This window comes from Choristoneura fumiferana, chromosome 3 (assembly GCF_025370935.1).
Source record: "Choristoneura fumiferana chromosome 3, NRCan_CFum_1, whole genome shotgun sequence".
Classification (NCBI taxonomy): domain Eukaryota; kingdom Metazoa; phylum Arthropoda; class Insecta; order Lepidoptera; family Tortricidae; genus Choristoneura; species Choristoneura fumiferana.
In genome coordinates, this window is record NC_133474.1 from 527,364 (window position 1) to 544,248 (window position 16,885).

The 16,885-nt window shown below is 39.4% G+C and overlaps 1 protein-coding gene and 1 long non-coding RNA gene across 2 annotated transcripts in view; one reads left to right on the top strand and one right to left on the bottom strand.

Moving 5' to 3' along the window:
• Positions 1-1,313: 1,313 nt before the first annotated feature.
• On the top strand, positions 1,314-5,243 carry LOC141426309 (uncharacterized). The gene is made up of 2 exons (XR_012451222.1): positions 1,314-1,395; positions 1,669-5,243. It is a non-coding gene; the product is annotated as an uncharacterized lncRNA (long non-coding RNA).
• Positions 5,244-7,221: 1,978 nt separating this feature from the next.
• Positions 7,222-16,885, bottom strand: part of LOC141445697 (alanine--tRNA ligase, mitochondrial-like) — a 36,926-nt gene continuing 27,262 nt past the window's right edge. Inside the window, exon 5 of the mRNA XM_074111585.1 lies at positions 7,222-7,348. Within this exon, the coding sequence (XP_073967686.1) occupies positions 7,222-7,348 (127 nt within the window). The remainder of the gene's footprint in view (positions 7,349-16,885) is intronic.

Here is a 16,885-nt window from a genome sequence, read left to right on the forward strand (position 1 = left end):
GAGCGGCCACACCGCTGCTTACAAACGGCGACGGTACGGAATCGCAGTGACGCATCGTATGCGCACCGTTTTTATCACATGCTCTCCACACCGCTGATTAAAATACGGAATTGCAGTCACGTGCCGTAAACGTCAGGACTTTACCGAACAAAACTCGTGACGTTTAAGGCACATCACTGCGATTCCGCACCGTTTGCAAATTTTAAGCAGCGGTGTGGAAAGCATGCAAAAAAAACCGGCCGAGAGCGTGTCGGACATGCCCGAAACAGGGTTCCGTAGACATAAAGAAAAAATTAAGTAAAATTATTTGCGTTATAACACAATTAAAACACTTACTACAGTCTTAAAATCTATTACTATTGTTTTATTTTATACTTTTTGCCATTTCTGTGAAAACGGTAAATGAAAACACATGACTTGTGTATAATTTTGTAATCTAACTTTAAAATCCCTTCATTTTGATACTCTACTCGATAGGTTTGAATAAAAAAAAAATTGAAGACACAATTTGGCGCCAAAAATATGCAATTTTTTTTTACAATTTCATGTTCCCAGTGTCATCGACGAATCCAATGACGTATCATTTATGAAAATCGGTTCAGCCGTTGAGTAGTTACGAGAGGACATAGGCATATACATACATACGGGGCAAACACAGAACCCTCCTTCTTAGCAATCGGCAACCCCTGACATAACGAAAATAAAACAGGGTTTGTTTACTTCATGTTTAGTTGTACTTTTACTATTTATAAAACGCAAAGATAAAGCTATCTTATTGGTTTCTTTGAATAAATGTAAAATTATATAATTATTCTTATATCGCGAGTAATAAATTAAATAACGTTTTCAGATCAAAATGAGTAGCATTTTGCAGACCGGTTTTGTGATTATCACTCAATATAAATTTTCAACCACAAACCGTTTCATAAGGAAAATTCTTGCTGGACATGTCGTATGTAGAGGAATTAAGAATAAAACAGGGAGAGTGTTCAATAATTCAAGCTCGCATCATAACACAAACATCTATTACTAAAATTAGGTAGTTAAAGTCTATACAAATTGCTTTGTTAATGACAGTATCATATGAGTACGACAGATGGCAGAGCCAGAACTATTTCTACTTTTGGCCACCATGAGCGCTGCGATAGATTTCATCACCCCCACCTAGTACTTCGCACCCTCTCAATACATCATACTGCAAGGCACAGTACGTCTCAGAATGAGAGAGAACTGTTATATCCTTGTAACAGAGCCGTTTCATTAAAGTTGGCGGCCGTCAGTTGTTTCCAGTTCTTACCGCCAATGCTTGTTGCAGGCAGCTGCACCAGTCGCGCTGCCACAGGGTCTTTGAACAGTGACCCGACGGCTCCGTCCCCCAGGAAGAGCACCCTCAAGGTACATCGTTCGTTCTATAACAAAGTAGCCGCCTTTTTCACCATCCATTGACTTAATTTATCTGACGGATAAATGTGATGCCGTCTCTGTTTGTTTTGTTCGTATAGACGGAGACGGCATCACATTTAGCATTGATTAACGCTATGAACTCAGTAGCCCCTTTAGTCACGATACAGCCGCATTAAAGCACCAACTCAGCATCGCGATATTGCTGCTGTCAGCATAAAGTTAGCAGCATTGTGCTGTACTAACATTATGTTTAAATTCCAACAGCGCAGCAGCGAAGCCGAACTGAAAGAGCGACCGGGAGCCGCGCCGGCAAAAAAGCGCGTCCAAATCCAAGAGATCTCAGTATAGACGACTTCTGAACAAGCCCGTCCAACAACAAACGTGCAAAGACGCTTCAAGAGGAACCATCTCAACGTCATCCAGAAGACATTTAGTGCAAGACAAAGGAGTCCCTCAAAGAACACCACAGTAACTGCGTCGCCCGCAGAATTCCTGCAACCACCAGGTCCTCTATGTTCCCTGTAGAAGTCCTATCATTCGTGAATACACAAGCCATGACGGCCATCAGACCTTCGAGCAATCTGACCCACTCACTGCCATTTAAGCTTAGAAATTCTTCAAGCTATATAGCTTACAGCGCGCGCACAGCGTATATACGCTTAGCCTGTCTCCCTCAACGGTTATCTGTTCTTCAAACGCTGTCGGGGACTTTAGTTGTCGACAAATTTCCGTATTCCGGATTCTATCGCGCAAAGAAACGCCGTTCATAGCTCTTTCCATCGCTTTTTTCGTAACTCCAAGCATCGGTCAAGCAACAGTCAAGGATTACGTCTCGCAGCCATAGGTTATCACTGGGACATACGGTGGAAGATTCTAGTCTTGCGGACTGCAGAATTTTGGACGAGAAGGCATCACAGTTTTCCGAATGCTGCCAAGCCGATCATCGGCAGTGTTTAATATTTTCTATGAGAGTTATTGCTTGAAAAATGTTGTTACTGTTCGTAAAACATTGTTGGCGGTATCCGCTGGTAGTGACTGTGGAAAGCGAGTGTCAAATTTGTTACTTAGTAACACATACCACCATAGAAATTATTACATAACTTGTGATTCAGTGTTAAAATTAAATGTAAGTGGACAACTGAAAACATAAAATATTAGGTAATCTGACTCAAACTTTATAAGATTTTAATAAACGAAAAGTGAAAGTTTATTGAATTAATTCTCCCGTTTGTGAAAAATGTTGGTGTGCTTCTAAACGGATCACGGACAATGAAACAGAGTTTGAGATTGAGGTTTCTCCGGAACTTCGGTAACTGAATTTATTTCGGATAATTATTCAGTTCAAAGAAATCACGACGCGAGAGAGAAATTTGATTTTATGATCGAATATTTCTTCCCGCTAAATGGTTTTAAAAACGGTTACTTTATAACCCCTGCCTTAAAAAGGGGTATTATAAGTTTAACGTGTCTTTTTTTTTATTCTACTGGATGGCAAACGAGCAAGTGGGTCTCCTTATGGTAAGAGATCACCACCGCCCATAGACACCTGCAACACCAGGGGATTGCAGATGCGTTGCCAACCTAGAGGCCTAAGATGGGATACCTCAAGTGCCAGTAATTTCACCGGCTGTCTTACTCTCCACGCTGAAACACAACAGTGCCAGCACTGCTGCTTCACGGCAGGATTAGCGAGCAAGATAGAGGTAGCAATCCGGGCGGACCTAGCACAAGGTCCTACCACCTTACTCTGTGTCTGATAAAAAAATTGTATTAAAATCGGGCCATCTGTTTAGAGGCTAACATGTAACAGATATACTTGTAGACATATATCGGTCAAACAACCCCTTTTTGTGTCAGGGGAAAAAAAGAAACCCGCATACTTACTGAATGAAATATTCCAGCTTGATTTTGTGAAATTGTTTTGATACGAGTAAGTGTAAATTTTATCTTCTATGTGTATGAGAATGTTTTTTACTTATTAGGTTTCAAAGGAAATCTACTATCATGTTTTGTTGTTAGATATATAAAGGGTCGACTATGCTATTATAACTTTTTGGGGTTGTCACCTAGCCCCTAAAAATATAAATATAAAATGATATCGTGAATACGACAATTTTAAGGGAGATAGAAAAATACAACCGGCCAGTTTGAGCGAAAGAATTGCGAACAGAATGCCACACAAAAAATATTACGAGAATTTCAACCGAGCAAGAGACAAAACTGGCCGAGTCCTTGGAGTGCAAATTAAATTGTGAAGTGAACTATGGCCAAAGTGCTGATATTGCTCGTCGGGTCGACACAGGTGGACGGTCGCCGCGCCTCACTTTGCAGCATTAGAAAGAGAACAGTACACTAACTGTTTCACTAGTAAAAACATCGTATGTTCAAGAAAGGTAGGCTTACGTCTTTTATGATGTGGTGATGATACAAGCATCACTTTTCTGTTCATTTATTCGTTTATGCACAAATCATGTTCAATTGTATACCTATCTGATATGTAACATACATGGGTTTCCCGGTAAGTGCGGTAAACTACGTTTTTTTTTTTAGTGATTTAAGTAGATGGCTCTCTATCTTTTGCCCGAATTTCATATGCCCGAATGTATCGCTTTCTAGAATTTTCATTTGCCATAAAGCAATTTATTTGTGAAAAAGTAATTTCTTCAGAGTTGATATTAAACTAACCTAACCTAACCTACTGCATTCTATATGATGACATTTAAAAAAAATCCTGAAAACAGCGCGGTTCTATATATTTTATGGCAAACGTTGTAAAGGTAAACGGATTTAGATAGGTACTCATTTTTTCAAAAACAATTGCGGAAAGATCTTGATAGGCAACCCGGTAGCGTTATATAACCTAAACGGACATTCACAACATTGTACGCTAGTACAGTTAACGTCATAAATAAATGATAATTTCTGTACCTTCTTGCTTTCAGTCGTTACACAATTTCGTATGGCTTTTCAAACATGACGTAAAGTGGGTGATAGACGTACGAACTTAAAGTACGCGGTTTTTAAGTTTGCGAGCCACGAGCAAGATTTCAAACCGGTTGGATCGCCGACGGTTTTAAAGTACGCGTACTTACGGTGACACACAGGCGAAAAAGGTCGTCGAGCCATAAGTACGCGTACTTGCTCGTACGTCTGTCACCCACTTAAAAGATTTGCCATAGGTACCTACTGTACTTGTTTTACTGTGACCATACCGAACAAGTCAGCGGAGCGTTCTACTGCTGCATGTATGTGTGTGAGATATATGTATATGTCCGTATGTGAGCGGCGATGCCGCATCTACCTCTGACCAATATACGACTTTAGTTTCGAATCCTACTTCATTTTATTGCCATTTCTGTACTGTTGACTACATTGAAAATATATCGAATTTAATCATAGTTGACTTATTATACACTTTATAATGTTAGTTGATTGTCAGATCTTTAGTTTGGAGTCTACTCCGATACTGTTATCGCGATTAGTTTCCGATTCGTCGAATTCTTGTTTCGTCGAATTTATCTTTCATAGTGTTCTTGTTTCATGGAATTCTTTTTAAAAAGATTCTTTCCATAGTTTTGATTGTTTTCGTGTACAAGAATCAAACGAATGGGAAACTAATCGTTATCTTCTGATTGTTTTGTAGAATTGTTAAAATTATTTACTTATATAAAAACTATTATATACAATCCCAAGTTTTCGAACTCATTAAAGTAATTGGTATTAATATATACTGTGGTACTGTATATAGACAATTTTAGATTAAATCTGTAAATACTAGGTTGTCGGTATTCGTGAACTCGATGAAAAGAGGTTTTAATAAAGACCATTTTTTCCTGAAATCTGTTTTATTTCCGATGATTCCGTAAAAATATCAAACAATCTAAAAGTTTTCAAATAAACAAACTTCCGCTGAACAAAAAAATTAATCCAAAGTTATCTAGAACAAATTTTGGTTGCTAAGAAAGCAAATATATTGCCTGGAAGAGATCGCTCTTAAGCGATAAGGCCGCCTATTGCTCACCTTGTAATTTTTTCTCTGTGTATCTGTTTTCTGTATCGCTTACTATGTCTGGTGTACAATAAAGAGTCTTTGTATTGTATTGTATATTTTTCACTTCTCATGCTCATGCAATTCGCTGAACTAATGTTGTTCAGTTTGACGAGCACGATCTAGGTTTTAATTATTTGCTCGTATTACAGGCCACACTCTGTAGAAATAAATTACAAATGTTAAGATGTGGTGAGGGTGGCTGTGAGGTTTCCACACGAGATGACGTTGCCGGCTAGCTATCAGGGTGTAGGTTCAACTGAGGCGCAGCTTGACAAGCACAAGAAAAGAAAAACTCGAGATAAAAAAAATCTCAATTAAAGAGAGAATATAGGCGCCACCTACTTTTGATAAACCTAAAGCAGGAAAAGATGGTATGCAAGAGAGAGAAATTAAAATATTGTTGCACTTAGAACTCGAGTTATTTATTAACTAATAAAAATACAGGAATCGAGGATATTGGGTTTCGGAAACAATTTTTGCACTGAATTTAATAACGAAAGCTTTACAAAAGAAAGCTAAATAAATGAATACTAAAGGAAGCTGGACAGTACTCTTAAAATATAGACTACCCTAGAACAGGAACGACTTTAGACGTTAACATATTATATAGAATTTAAATTAATTAAAATTAGGCCTGAGCTCCGGTGCAGAAAGATAAGGAACGGTATTACCAGCGTATCGTCCAGCGGAATTTGGTGTCACGGCCGTAGAGATGAGCCGTGCCTAGCCCAAGCAACGTCGACAGTTTATACCTGTGTGACTATGCTGAATCCAAATCTAACCCCAAAAAAAACGATGGTATAATAATATATATAAACCTAACTACGAAAAAAAAATAAGTTCCAAAAAAAACAAAAAAATACCCCGAGTTAGCTCAAATGTTACGGGATGATCACATAAACTGCAACTATAAATTAGGTCTTAAAGGAGAACGAAAAACACCGGCGTAAGCTCCAGAGCTTCCAGATGTCCACTCAACTAGACAATATATAAATAAAAAGTATTGGTAAAAATTTCATTTTTAATACAAGATATTCTGCCGACTGTACTTTTTGTATTGCCACCCAAACTACATTTACATACCAAATTTCAAGTCGATGCCATTAACCGTTAAAGAGTTCCGCCCTGTAGAGACGATCCTGGCCGGACTACCAGGATGTCACTACCAGATTATTGTATTGTCACGCAATTTACTACTAGAAGTTGGTCAAATTTAACTTGCAAGATTTGATTACAGACAGACAGACAGACAACGGGACAGGGGAAACTAAATAAAAGCGTCCCGCGTGTGAACTATGGCCCAAGCCCTCTTGTTCTGAGAGGAGGCCTGTGCCCAGCAGTGGGACGTATATAGGCTGGGATAATGATGATGATGAATGACTACAGCTTGGCACCTGAAGCCGTTGTCAACGCTTTATCCTCGAGCAAACTAATTTAGACAGAAACCTTTTTTCACATCGACATTTTGCCCGCGAAACTTTTAATACCAGCCGGGCTAAAGTTAAAATTACGCCCGCCTACAAAATTATCCTGATCTTTATTATTGTTCCATATTTTTTCAGTAAAAATATTTCCCCTTTGTTATCTTTAATTTATAAACTTTCAGGAGATAAAGTAGCCTCTAAGGAAAGTTGTGTATCAGAATGACTGCACGGATCAACCGCTCCGTCTCTTTTATACTTGCTTAATTTTCCTAGCGAGCGAGCGAGAGGCTTCGAGCTAATCAACAGCTGAACAACAATGGCGAATTTTGAAATTGTGAGGCTTTAATCAAATTTGCTGACGTAATCAATTTGATCTATCTTTTCCTTATCGCTATTGTGCACTCCGCACCCCTCCTTCATCCGGTCCCACCGAATCTCGTCAATCTCGACTACGGTGTCCTCATACTTCCTATTAATTCATGCGAAAGTGGCTTTGACACTTTTACGCTTCGGCTAATAAGGGGTGGCTTTCACTCCTCAAGGCAACGGGGAAATGTAGGTGAGAGACGAGTAAAGCCAGGGATACACTAGGGGACAAATGTCCTGCGGCACGTGTAGCCAGCGTCGTCGGTTGAAGTGGTGCCACCTTGCCGGACTTCGCACGACATGTCTGGCAACATCGCGCGACACGTGTAGCCAACGACGTCGGGTGAAGTGGCGCGAGGTTGCCGGACTTCGCTCGACATGTCTGGCAAGCATCGCACGACATCGTTACGATCTCGTTATCTACGGCCTTGTGAAACACAATTTCGTGATGTCGCCAGATATGTCAGGCGAAGTTTCGCGAAGTCGGCACGACTTCGTATGATGTCGCTACGGACATAAGTCGCGCGATGTCGCCAGATATGTTAGGCCAAGTTTCGCGAAGTCGCACGGCTTCGCCTGACGTCGCTACTGACATAAGTCGCGCGATGTCGCCAGATATGTCCGGCGAAATCGGCCGGCTTCGCTTGACATGTAGCCGACACAAGTCGTGACACATTTGTCCCCTAGAGTGTTATTTTATCACTGTGCAGCCAGAGGTACATATTATTTTCTAATAATTATTTCATATCATCACCATCGACGAAGACGTCAAGTACTGAACAAATACCTCCCCCCTTAGAACGCCGCAATGAACGACAACTCGCTACTAGTATCCACCGGTTGCCCGCAACTTTTACGATGTCGTCAGTCCACCTAGTGGGAGGCCCGCCAACGCTCCGTCTTCCGGGTCGTGGAGCAACAGCGTCAATAGTCATGAATATTTTTTATAATTTTTCCCCCTAAATCCACCCGCAAATTGTGTATTCGTATGTCGTGTGAAATAGCTGTAGTTTTGGTCTCTGTGTTTGTGACAATAATTCATTTAGGTCTGTAGCTGACTCGAAACCAACATCACAAAACATAGGTACAGAAATCAATACTTACAAAGTGCGCTCGAGCAACGCACATTACTGACACTGCTCACGGACACGATATCTCGGACCGGTTGGGACCAGTGCGAGCGCGAGTGCTATCCGCTATTGAGACACGCGTCTGTGAACTTTTTTGTGCAATAATCATCATCATCATCATTACATATTATATTGTTATTCTATTATAAAACAGATACAGATAACCGTTGGGGGAGAAAAGTCCTCGAGTGGCGACCACGAACCGGAAGACGAAGCGTTGGCAGGCCTCCCACCAGGTGGACTGACGACATCGTGAGAGTAGCGGGAAACCGGTGGATGCAAGTGGCGAGTTGTCGTTCATTGTGGCGTTCTAAGGGTGAGGCCTTTGTCCAGCAGTGGACGTCTTCCGGCTGATGATGATGATGATGATGATTATTAAACACAAATATTAATCCATTAAAACCATTTAAACATTAACATATCATCAGTATTATTATCATATTATCTAGTAGTGTTAGGTAGAAGAATATAATTTAAAAACATCTAATAAGTTATAACAAAAGTTATTATAAAGTGATAGACAATGTTATCGTGTTTTATGACGTTATACGAGTAGAACATTTGTAACTGCCAAGTTTCTTGCGGCGCATTCTTCTTGGCAATGATGGTCTTTCCGTAAGCGCTGGTAGTTTAAAAAAACCGGCCAAGAGCGTGTCGGACACGCCCAAAATAGGGTTCCGTAGGTATAGCCATTACGAAAAAATTAAGTAATATTTTTCTAAGGATTTCGTATTTTATACGGAATCTTCCAAGTTTAGGTATATTTTATACCTTAGGCTGCTATTTATTAAGAGTAAAACTACTAATAATTCTCAAGCAAACTTAGCCGTTATAGTTTTCCTTGAAAGTTTGATATAAGTACTTACTACCATCCTGATTTTTTAAAAAATTTCCACCCACCGGTTTAGATTTTAGATGGGGGGGAGGGACGCTCGATTTTAATGAATATTTGCACTTTAAAGTTGAATATTTCGCAAAAAAATCAATGAATCGAAAAATCGTCTTAGCAAACCCCTAATATTTTTATTGTACCATTTTGTCGGCATAGTTTACATATATATTCGTGCAAAATTACAGCTTTCTAGCATTGATAGTCCCTGAGCAAAGCGCGGACAGACAGACAGGCAGACAGACACACAGACTGACAGACATGGCGAAACTATAAAGGTTCCGTTTTTGCCATTTTGGCTCCGGAACCCTAAAAATTACGTGTAAAAGTGCCCATTGCGGCCTAATTACTGAATAAATGATTTGATTTTTTTTGAATTTTGAATTTTAACAGCCAATATGGCAGCACCATTAGCTACGCACCCGCAGAAAAGTCTCGAAATAAGTTATCTGGGAATCATCCAAGCGAACGTTCCGTTCCTAAAATGAAGCTAAAATTGAATATCCCTCCGGCTGTGTACTCAGATAGGCTGAATGTTAAACGTACGCAAACAGAAATTCAATAGTGTATCTTGACTTGGTGTATAAACCGACCTGGTGACAGATAGATCAGTCTACATACTAGATAGACGTACGAGCAAGTTCGCGTATTGTGGGTTGAAGACTTGTTCTGCTCGGTTCTACGTTTTTAACCTCCAACGATCAACCAATGTCTGTTTAGTTGTAAATATGTCTGTGCCATCGTAACTCTTATACGGATGAACCAATTTTACAATGCAGGTTTTTCGGGTCTATATTAATTCGCATAACATGAATACGCATAATGTAAATGCGTATAATGTGGATTGGCATAACGATAAGTTGGCGTAAATTTAATTAGCAGAACATTACTTTGCATAATTATAAAAGAGTATAATAATAATAAACATTAAATCATTATTTTTATGAAATTGTAAATTTTATTTGACAAACAATATATGAATAGATAAATAAATGAAAGTAAGCAAAGCTTGTGTTATGGGTACTAGCCAACGGATAAACATACTTATATAGATAGATACATACTTAAATACATACCCCCTTCATACCGCCTTCATTAGGCGAGACTAACATGTTATTAAGGTTTTTACGGTGAAAACAAAAATGGGGGCGCTAAAAAAAAACTGATTTTCAAACTGGACGTTAGACGAAATAAGTTTAGGAACCTCTGGGCTAGGGCCTTACTGTAATGTGGCACACGATTAAATGATACTTGTACTATTTTAATTTCGATTAAAAAAAAACAACTAATCAATCACAGATTCTATCCGACTGCGACGGTTTGAGGGTTATGGGTAAGGCTCGAGACTCGAGAACAAACATTCGTATTTTTCATACAAATATCTGCCCCGACCGGGAATCGAACCCGGGACCTCAAGCTCCGTAGTCAGGTTCTCTAACCACTGGGCTATCCGGTCGTTCAAAAATATATAAAGTATTACATTAAGTGAAAAAATATTGCTTAAAGTAAAATGATTATTGTTTTATTTACTCAATTCAATTAGATCTGAGAAGTGAACTACTATGTGAAAATATCTATTATTGGGCTATTATCAAAAATAGGTACCTAACATCGAAGGCTAAGGCGGGAGCTTAGCTGCGCTAATATTATAAATTTATGCGTACCTATTCATTTAATACAGTTTCAATTATGCGGATTCATTATCATGCTGAATAAGTGTTATGCCAAATCCAATATGCGAAATCATATTAGGACAATTAATGTTATGCGAAATAAGGGGCACCCAGGTTTTTTACTTGACAGCGAGTTTCCTGGTGACCTAACGCTTCATCAAAATCGATCTAGCCGTTTTTGTGATATTGAACTTTGAATAGAAAATATCAGTTTTTTTTTCTAAATTGGTAATCTTATTTGATATAATTATCGTGACGTCACATGAAACTTTAACAAGCTAACATCATTTTTTGTCTAATTTACAACAGACCGATTAATTACCCATAGGTATCTTTTAGGAATCCACTTGATTCCTAAATATCTTACTTAGTGACTAGGCGATGCTATCTGGGACGAGTTAGTTCACTGCACTGAAGTACTGAGCGGATGGATTTGAGCTCAATTTCTCGTCGACGGAACGCACACAGGGGTGGCGAGGCTTGTAGCTGTAAAAGATACAACCTTTTTACCCGACTGTCCTGTGGGAACCTGCCCTAAAAAAAGGTTAAAGGTAAAGGTTGTAAAGATTGTGGGTTATGTTGGAGCAGAAGTTCCTGCACTCAAACCCATTCTTAACCGCGAGCGAAGCGGACTCCTGAAAGGACTCAGTATAACGTACACCGATCGGCTGCATGAAAGTAACTACCTACACCTAACCTCTATAAAGTTCATCGATGTAAATTGATCTAAGTCATTAAATTAAAAACCTTGGATTGGTTCCTTCTTCGCCGGATTCCAAGTTCGTCGGATTCCAAACTCGTCGAATTCCAAGTTGGTCGGATAAGAGTTACATAGACAATTGAATTTGAGCTTTTTTTTATTTATTATTATAAAGTGAATTATTATAAAAAAAACCGCTATTGCGGAACGCTCGCTTTGCTAGCTCGCCTCGCGCGCTGTTGGGTCGCGGTTTACCTAAAACTCCTCGCTTCGCTCGTCGTTGTAGCTATCGGTGTCATGCCTTAAGTTAGACTAGGTAGGTTGCTTTATATTTAAATAAGTTGATTGCCACAAATCCGATGAGTTTGTAACCCGACAAACTTGGAATCCGGCGAAGAAGGAACCAGCGACAACTTCCGACGCTCTTCTTCGGACTTCGGTCCCCAGGCATAGCATCTTCCATAAGACAATCTCTCTTTTCTGAAGTTGCGGTTGCGAGGTACCTATTGGAAAAATCAAACTCATAATAAACATACAAATACCACTTTGATACAACCCCAACAACCTTATAAAATGTATAACCAAAAAAACTCTATATTGAAAAGTCTATATTGAATAAAGATATTTTGATTTGACTTTGACATTGAATCGCTCTTTAAACCCACTCCAGCATTGTTATCCTTTCTCCCTTACGCACCTAATACCGTCTCACTCATACCCCTCCACAAATCACCCGGTCATAAATTAACTGCAGTACCCGAAATGGATTATTCAGTACTCAGAAATTGTCGCACCTCATTGGTTTTCGTTTGATATTCCTTTTGTGTTGTGATAATGGGAGTTTATGCTCTGGGGAATAGTGCTGTGTCCTTTTTCATATTATGTCACTTCAGTTGACATTTAGTAACCTTACAATTTGACTACTATTTTATTAGTACTTCAGCAAGGCGATGCAGCATGCCATCGTACATGACAGCATGACACGACATGACCACACACACACACACAACATGCATAACACAGCTGTCACCCGTACCATGCTAGAATGAAAGCACCGTAGGATACCTAGTACAAGTAGCTAAACGGATGTTTACAAGAATGTTGGTTACTTACCAACTAATAAGTACCGATATAACTCAAGATCCATTAGGCTCATCACTAAACGAGTCTCTTTTTATTTTTATTTTTATTCGACTGGATGGCAAACGAGCAAGTGGGTCTCCTGATGGTAAGTGATCACCACCGCCCATAAACATCTGCAACACCAGGGGTTTTACAGATGCGTTGCCAACCTAGAGGGCTGAGATGGGATACCTCAAGTGCCAGTAATTTCACCGGCTGTCTTACTCTCCACGCCGAAACACAACAGTGCAAGCACTGCTGCTTCACGGCAGGATTAGCGAGCAAGATGGTGGTAGCAATCCGGGCAGACCTTGCACTAGGTCCTACCACCTGAAACGGTACGGTCTGGTGTTACGTTACGTGCATATTACGTTTTTTCGCTTTAAATTTTATTAATTGTATATAAAATTCAAAGTTCAAATTCAAGGTCGCTCAGCGGGCTATGGAGAGAGCAATGCTAGGGGTTTCTTTGAAGGATAAAATCCGAAAACACATTATTCGACAAAGAACGAAAGTCACTGACATTGCTCAGAGAATTAGTTCGTTGAAGTGGCGTTGGGCTGGCCACGTCTGTCGCAGGACCGATGAACGGTGGAGCAGACGAGTCCTCGAATGGAGACCACGGACGGGAAAACGTAGTGTAGGGCGTCCTGAGCCACGGTGGACGGATGACCTTAAGAGGGTCGCTGGCGGCGGATGGATGCGAGGGGCTGAAGACAGAGTGTTGTGGCGCGCCATGGAAGAGGCCTATGTCCAGCAGTGGACTGCTGTAGGCTGATGATGATGATGATGATGAATTGTATATAAAAATCTGATAGGTTAAATTTATGTCGTATAACATAGTTCTTTATGTTCAAATATTTCACGCAAGTCGTATTCAGGCTGCAACTGAAATATACTCGTTATTTAGACCACAGCAACTTTTTTTGAGTAAAACGAAGCTGTGCACCAAGTGTCACCCGCAAAATGCTAAAATGAAGGCACTGTAGTTATGTGTTTTTCATATTTGCTACGTCAACAGAGAATCAACTGGAAATAATGCGCCATTTTAATTAAGACTTATTTAGATTCTGAAAGTTCTGAATTAAAATGGTTTATCATTTTGAGTTGATTCACTTCTTCTGGGAGTTCGTATCGTATTTGTTGAACTAAAATTAAATGGATAATCTTGCTTTGCTCCTTCGCGAAGTGCGATTAAGCTGTTTTTTAGGGTTCCGTACCCAAAGGGTGCCAACAGGACCCTATTACTATCTGTCCATCCGATGATGATGATCATGATGACCGCTATATCGACAAATACTGAGGGGCTGTTTCCCCATTGATTAATTTTATTTGACGGATAAAATATTATGCCGTCTCCGTCTATTCGAACAAAACAAACAGAGGCGGCATCACACTTATCCGTCAGATAAATTTAATCAATGGATAGTGAAACAGGAGGTAAAAAGAAAGTAAAGTTAAAAATTAAAGGGAGTCGTCATACAAGAAACGTGTTTTTATCAGTTTTTTGGTTGCTATGCGTTGCTATCTGTTATTAGGGCAAAGTGACAGCCGACAGTCGCTAGGGGCTAGTTGATTTGTCTTGACGAGTAATTTGGTAACCATGGCCAAAAACTGTAGTCGGCAAAAAAAGCTTGCCTTTGAATTTTTAACAATAACTAACGGAGATACGGAACTCTCATGTACGAGTCCGCACTTGAGCGATTTTTTTATCTCTGTCTTCATCAGAGTACCTCGCACTGTGTGCTTTTTGCTTAGCAAGGTTCTGCTAGCTCTAGGTGTTCTAGATACTTACCTACAATTTTGTACAGAAAAGCTCGAGTTGCGACTCCAATTGGTACTCCGGTTTCTCTAGATGGCAGGATCGTTAATATAAAATGGCAGAAAGCGACCCACTTACTCAACGCCTTGCTCGAGTGTAACAGCGTATAACTTTGCATATCGACTGCATTTTTCTGCAGTGTCAGCAGCTGCAGCTCGCTCACTAACTTGCCCCATAAATATTGCAATGGAAAATCTTGAGAATAACTAAAAAACCGGACAAGTGTGTCGGAATCGTGCACCAAGGGTTCGGTACAAATTTGTAGTTACGAATATAATGAGTGAGTAATTTTAGATGGTTACTGAAATGGACATATAAAAATATATATAAGATTTTCAAATTTTTCTTATTGGTTGTACTATAAGAGCTACCTTCATACAAAATTTTAAGTTTCTAGGACAACTAGAAGTAGTCTATAGGTTTTTCAGTTAAGGCAATTTGTATGGAAATACGTTTTTATAATGACTGTATCTATTGATTGCGTTGACTTAGAAACTTGATTTTTTCACTGCTTAAAGGGTAGCAGACCCACGTATATTTATTATAAATGCGAAAGTGTGTTTGTATGTTTGTCTGTCTTTCACGTAAAAACGGAGCTACGGATCAACATGATTTTTGGCATAGAGATAGTTTATGGGCCAGAAAGTGACATATGCTACTTTTTATCCCGGGAAATGCACGGTTCAGGGAACAGCGCTTGATAATAATTTCAGCTTGATACCTATAGACGGACAGACGAACAACAACGAAACCCTAAAAGGAAACTCGGTTAACAATTGATAAAGTGCCTGTGGCATAAATTACGGATCTAGGTACCGATGTTCTCTAAAATGCGACGAGCAGTAGCATCCGTGTCGGCACTAGTGGTCCTCAAATTATCAATTTTTAAAATCCAAATTCAGGACTGTGAAAGTATAAATCGATCTGTGAAAGTTAGTCGCGTTACCTTACAGGCAGGCAGGAAAGCCGACTACTTAACCGTTTTTTTTGGGAAGCATATTTAAATTTATTGAGTGGCCAGTCAGTGGAGATATTGAAAATTTAATCCAGATTTGTCTGGGTTATTTAAGTAGATGGTTGATAAAGATTTACTGAGCGCCCTTTTTTTTATTTTAACAGTAAGTACCTACCTAGTTCACAAAATGTTTCTATACGTTTATCGAAGTTAAAAATGTATGCCGTCAATATCCAGCTACATCTGTATAAATAAAAATAAATCGTAAATGTGTTGCTAAGCGCAAAACTCGGGAACGGCTGGACCGATTTCGCTAATTATTTTTTAGTTGTTTCGTTATTGTCAGGAGAAGGTTTTTATGGAAGAAAATTTAAAAATTACAACGGGACGAAGCCGCGGGCAACAGCTAGTTATTGAATAAAAAAAAATCGCCAAGAAACTTCAGTAATGTAATGAGCTGGACGAATTGACGAACAAACACACAGTCACACACACACAAACTTTCGCATTTATAACAATTACTTGAAAAGATTGTATTGTATCTGTCTTCAACTCAGCATCTCATTAATAACCCTTAAGCATTAAACAACAAATCCATCGTTATTAACGCCAGTTTCCATATATGCGGCTAATGGCGGCTTAGACTAATGTTGATGTATCACGCGTTGATTAATCCCAGTTCTGTTATGACTACCAAACATTGATTACGCAAGGGCAGAGTTAATGTCAGTATTAATGAAACAACTATGGGATATTAGCCCTTAAATTGACAAAATTGACAACGATTAACAATGAATGATAATTGTCAAAGATTTTTTGAATAATCGATTCTGATTCTGATTGCAAAGCCTCATCGTTAACTTGTAGTCCAAAAAAACTTTTTGAAATTATCAAAAGATATTTATTTCGTTCTACCTCTATAATTCCGTTTCTAAGGAAGCGTCCCTCAACAGATTGTATATGTCGGCGGCCGATCGTAAAATCCGCCAGATCACGAAATTCCTAGGCATATCGTGAAATGGCGCCATTTCATGAATTGGCTAAGGGACATCCGCCATATCGTTCATAACTCACCGTTTAACGATTTGCCTAGTGACGTTTAGGCAGATCATGAAATTCCTAGGCATATCATGAAGCGCCGCCATATCGGTTCTGGCACTTCGCCGGCCGCTGCCGCGGCACGCTCGCTTCGCTCGCTCGGCTCGTGCGTCGTTATCACAATTAATAACATTTTATTTAAGACTTGAAAATTAAAGTCTAGTGTTTGGTCGTTGGCTTGGCGATATAAATTAATATAAGATTCTTAAAGTAATTGACTTCCAGTTACTTTATTAAAGCTCTTCAATTTT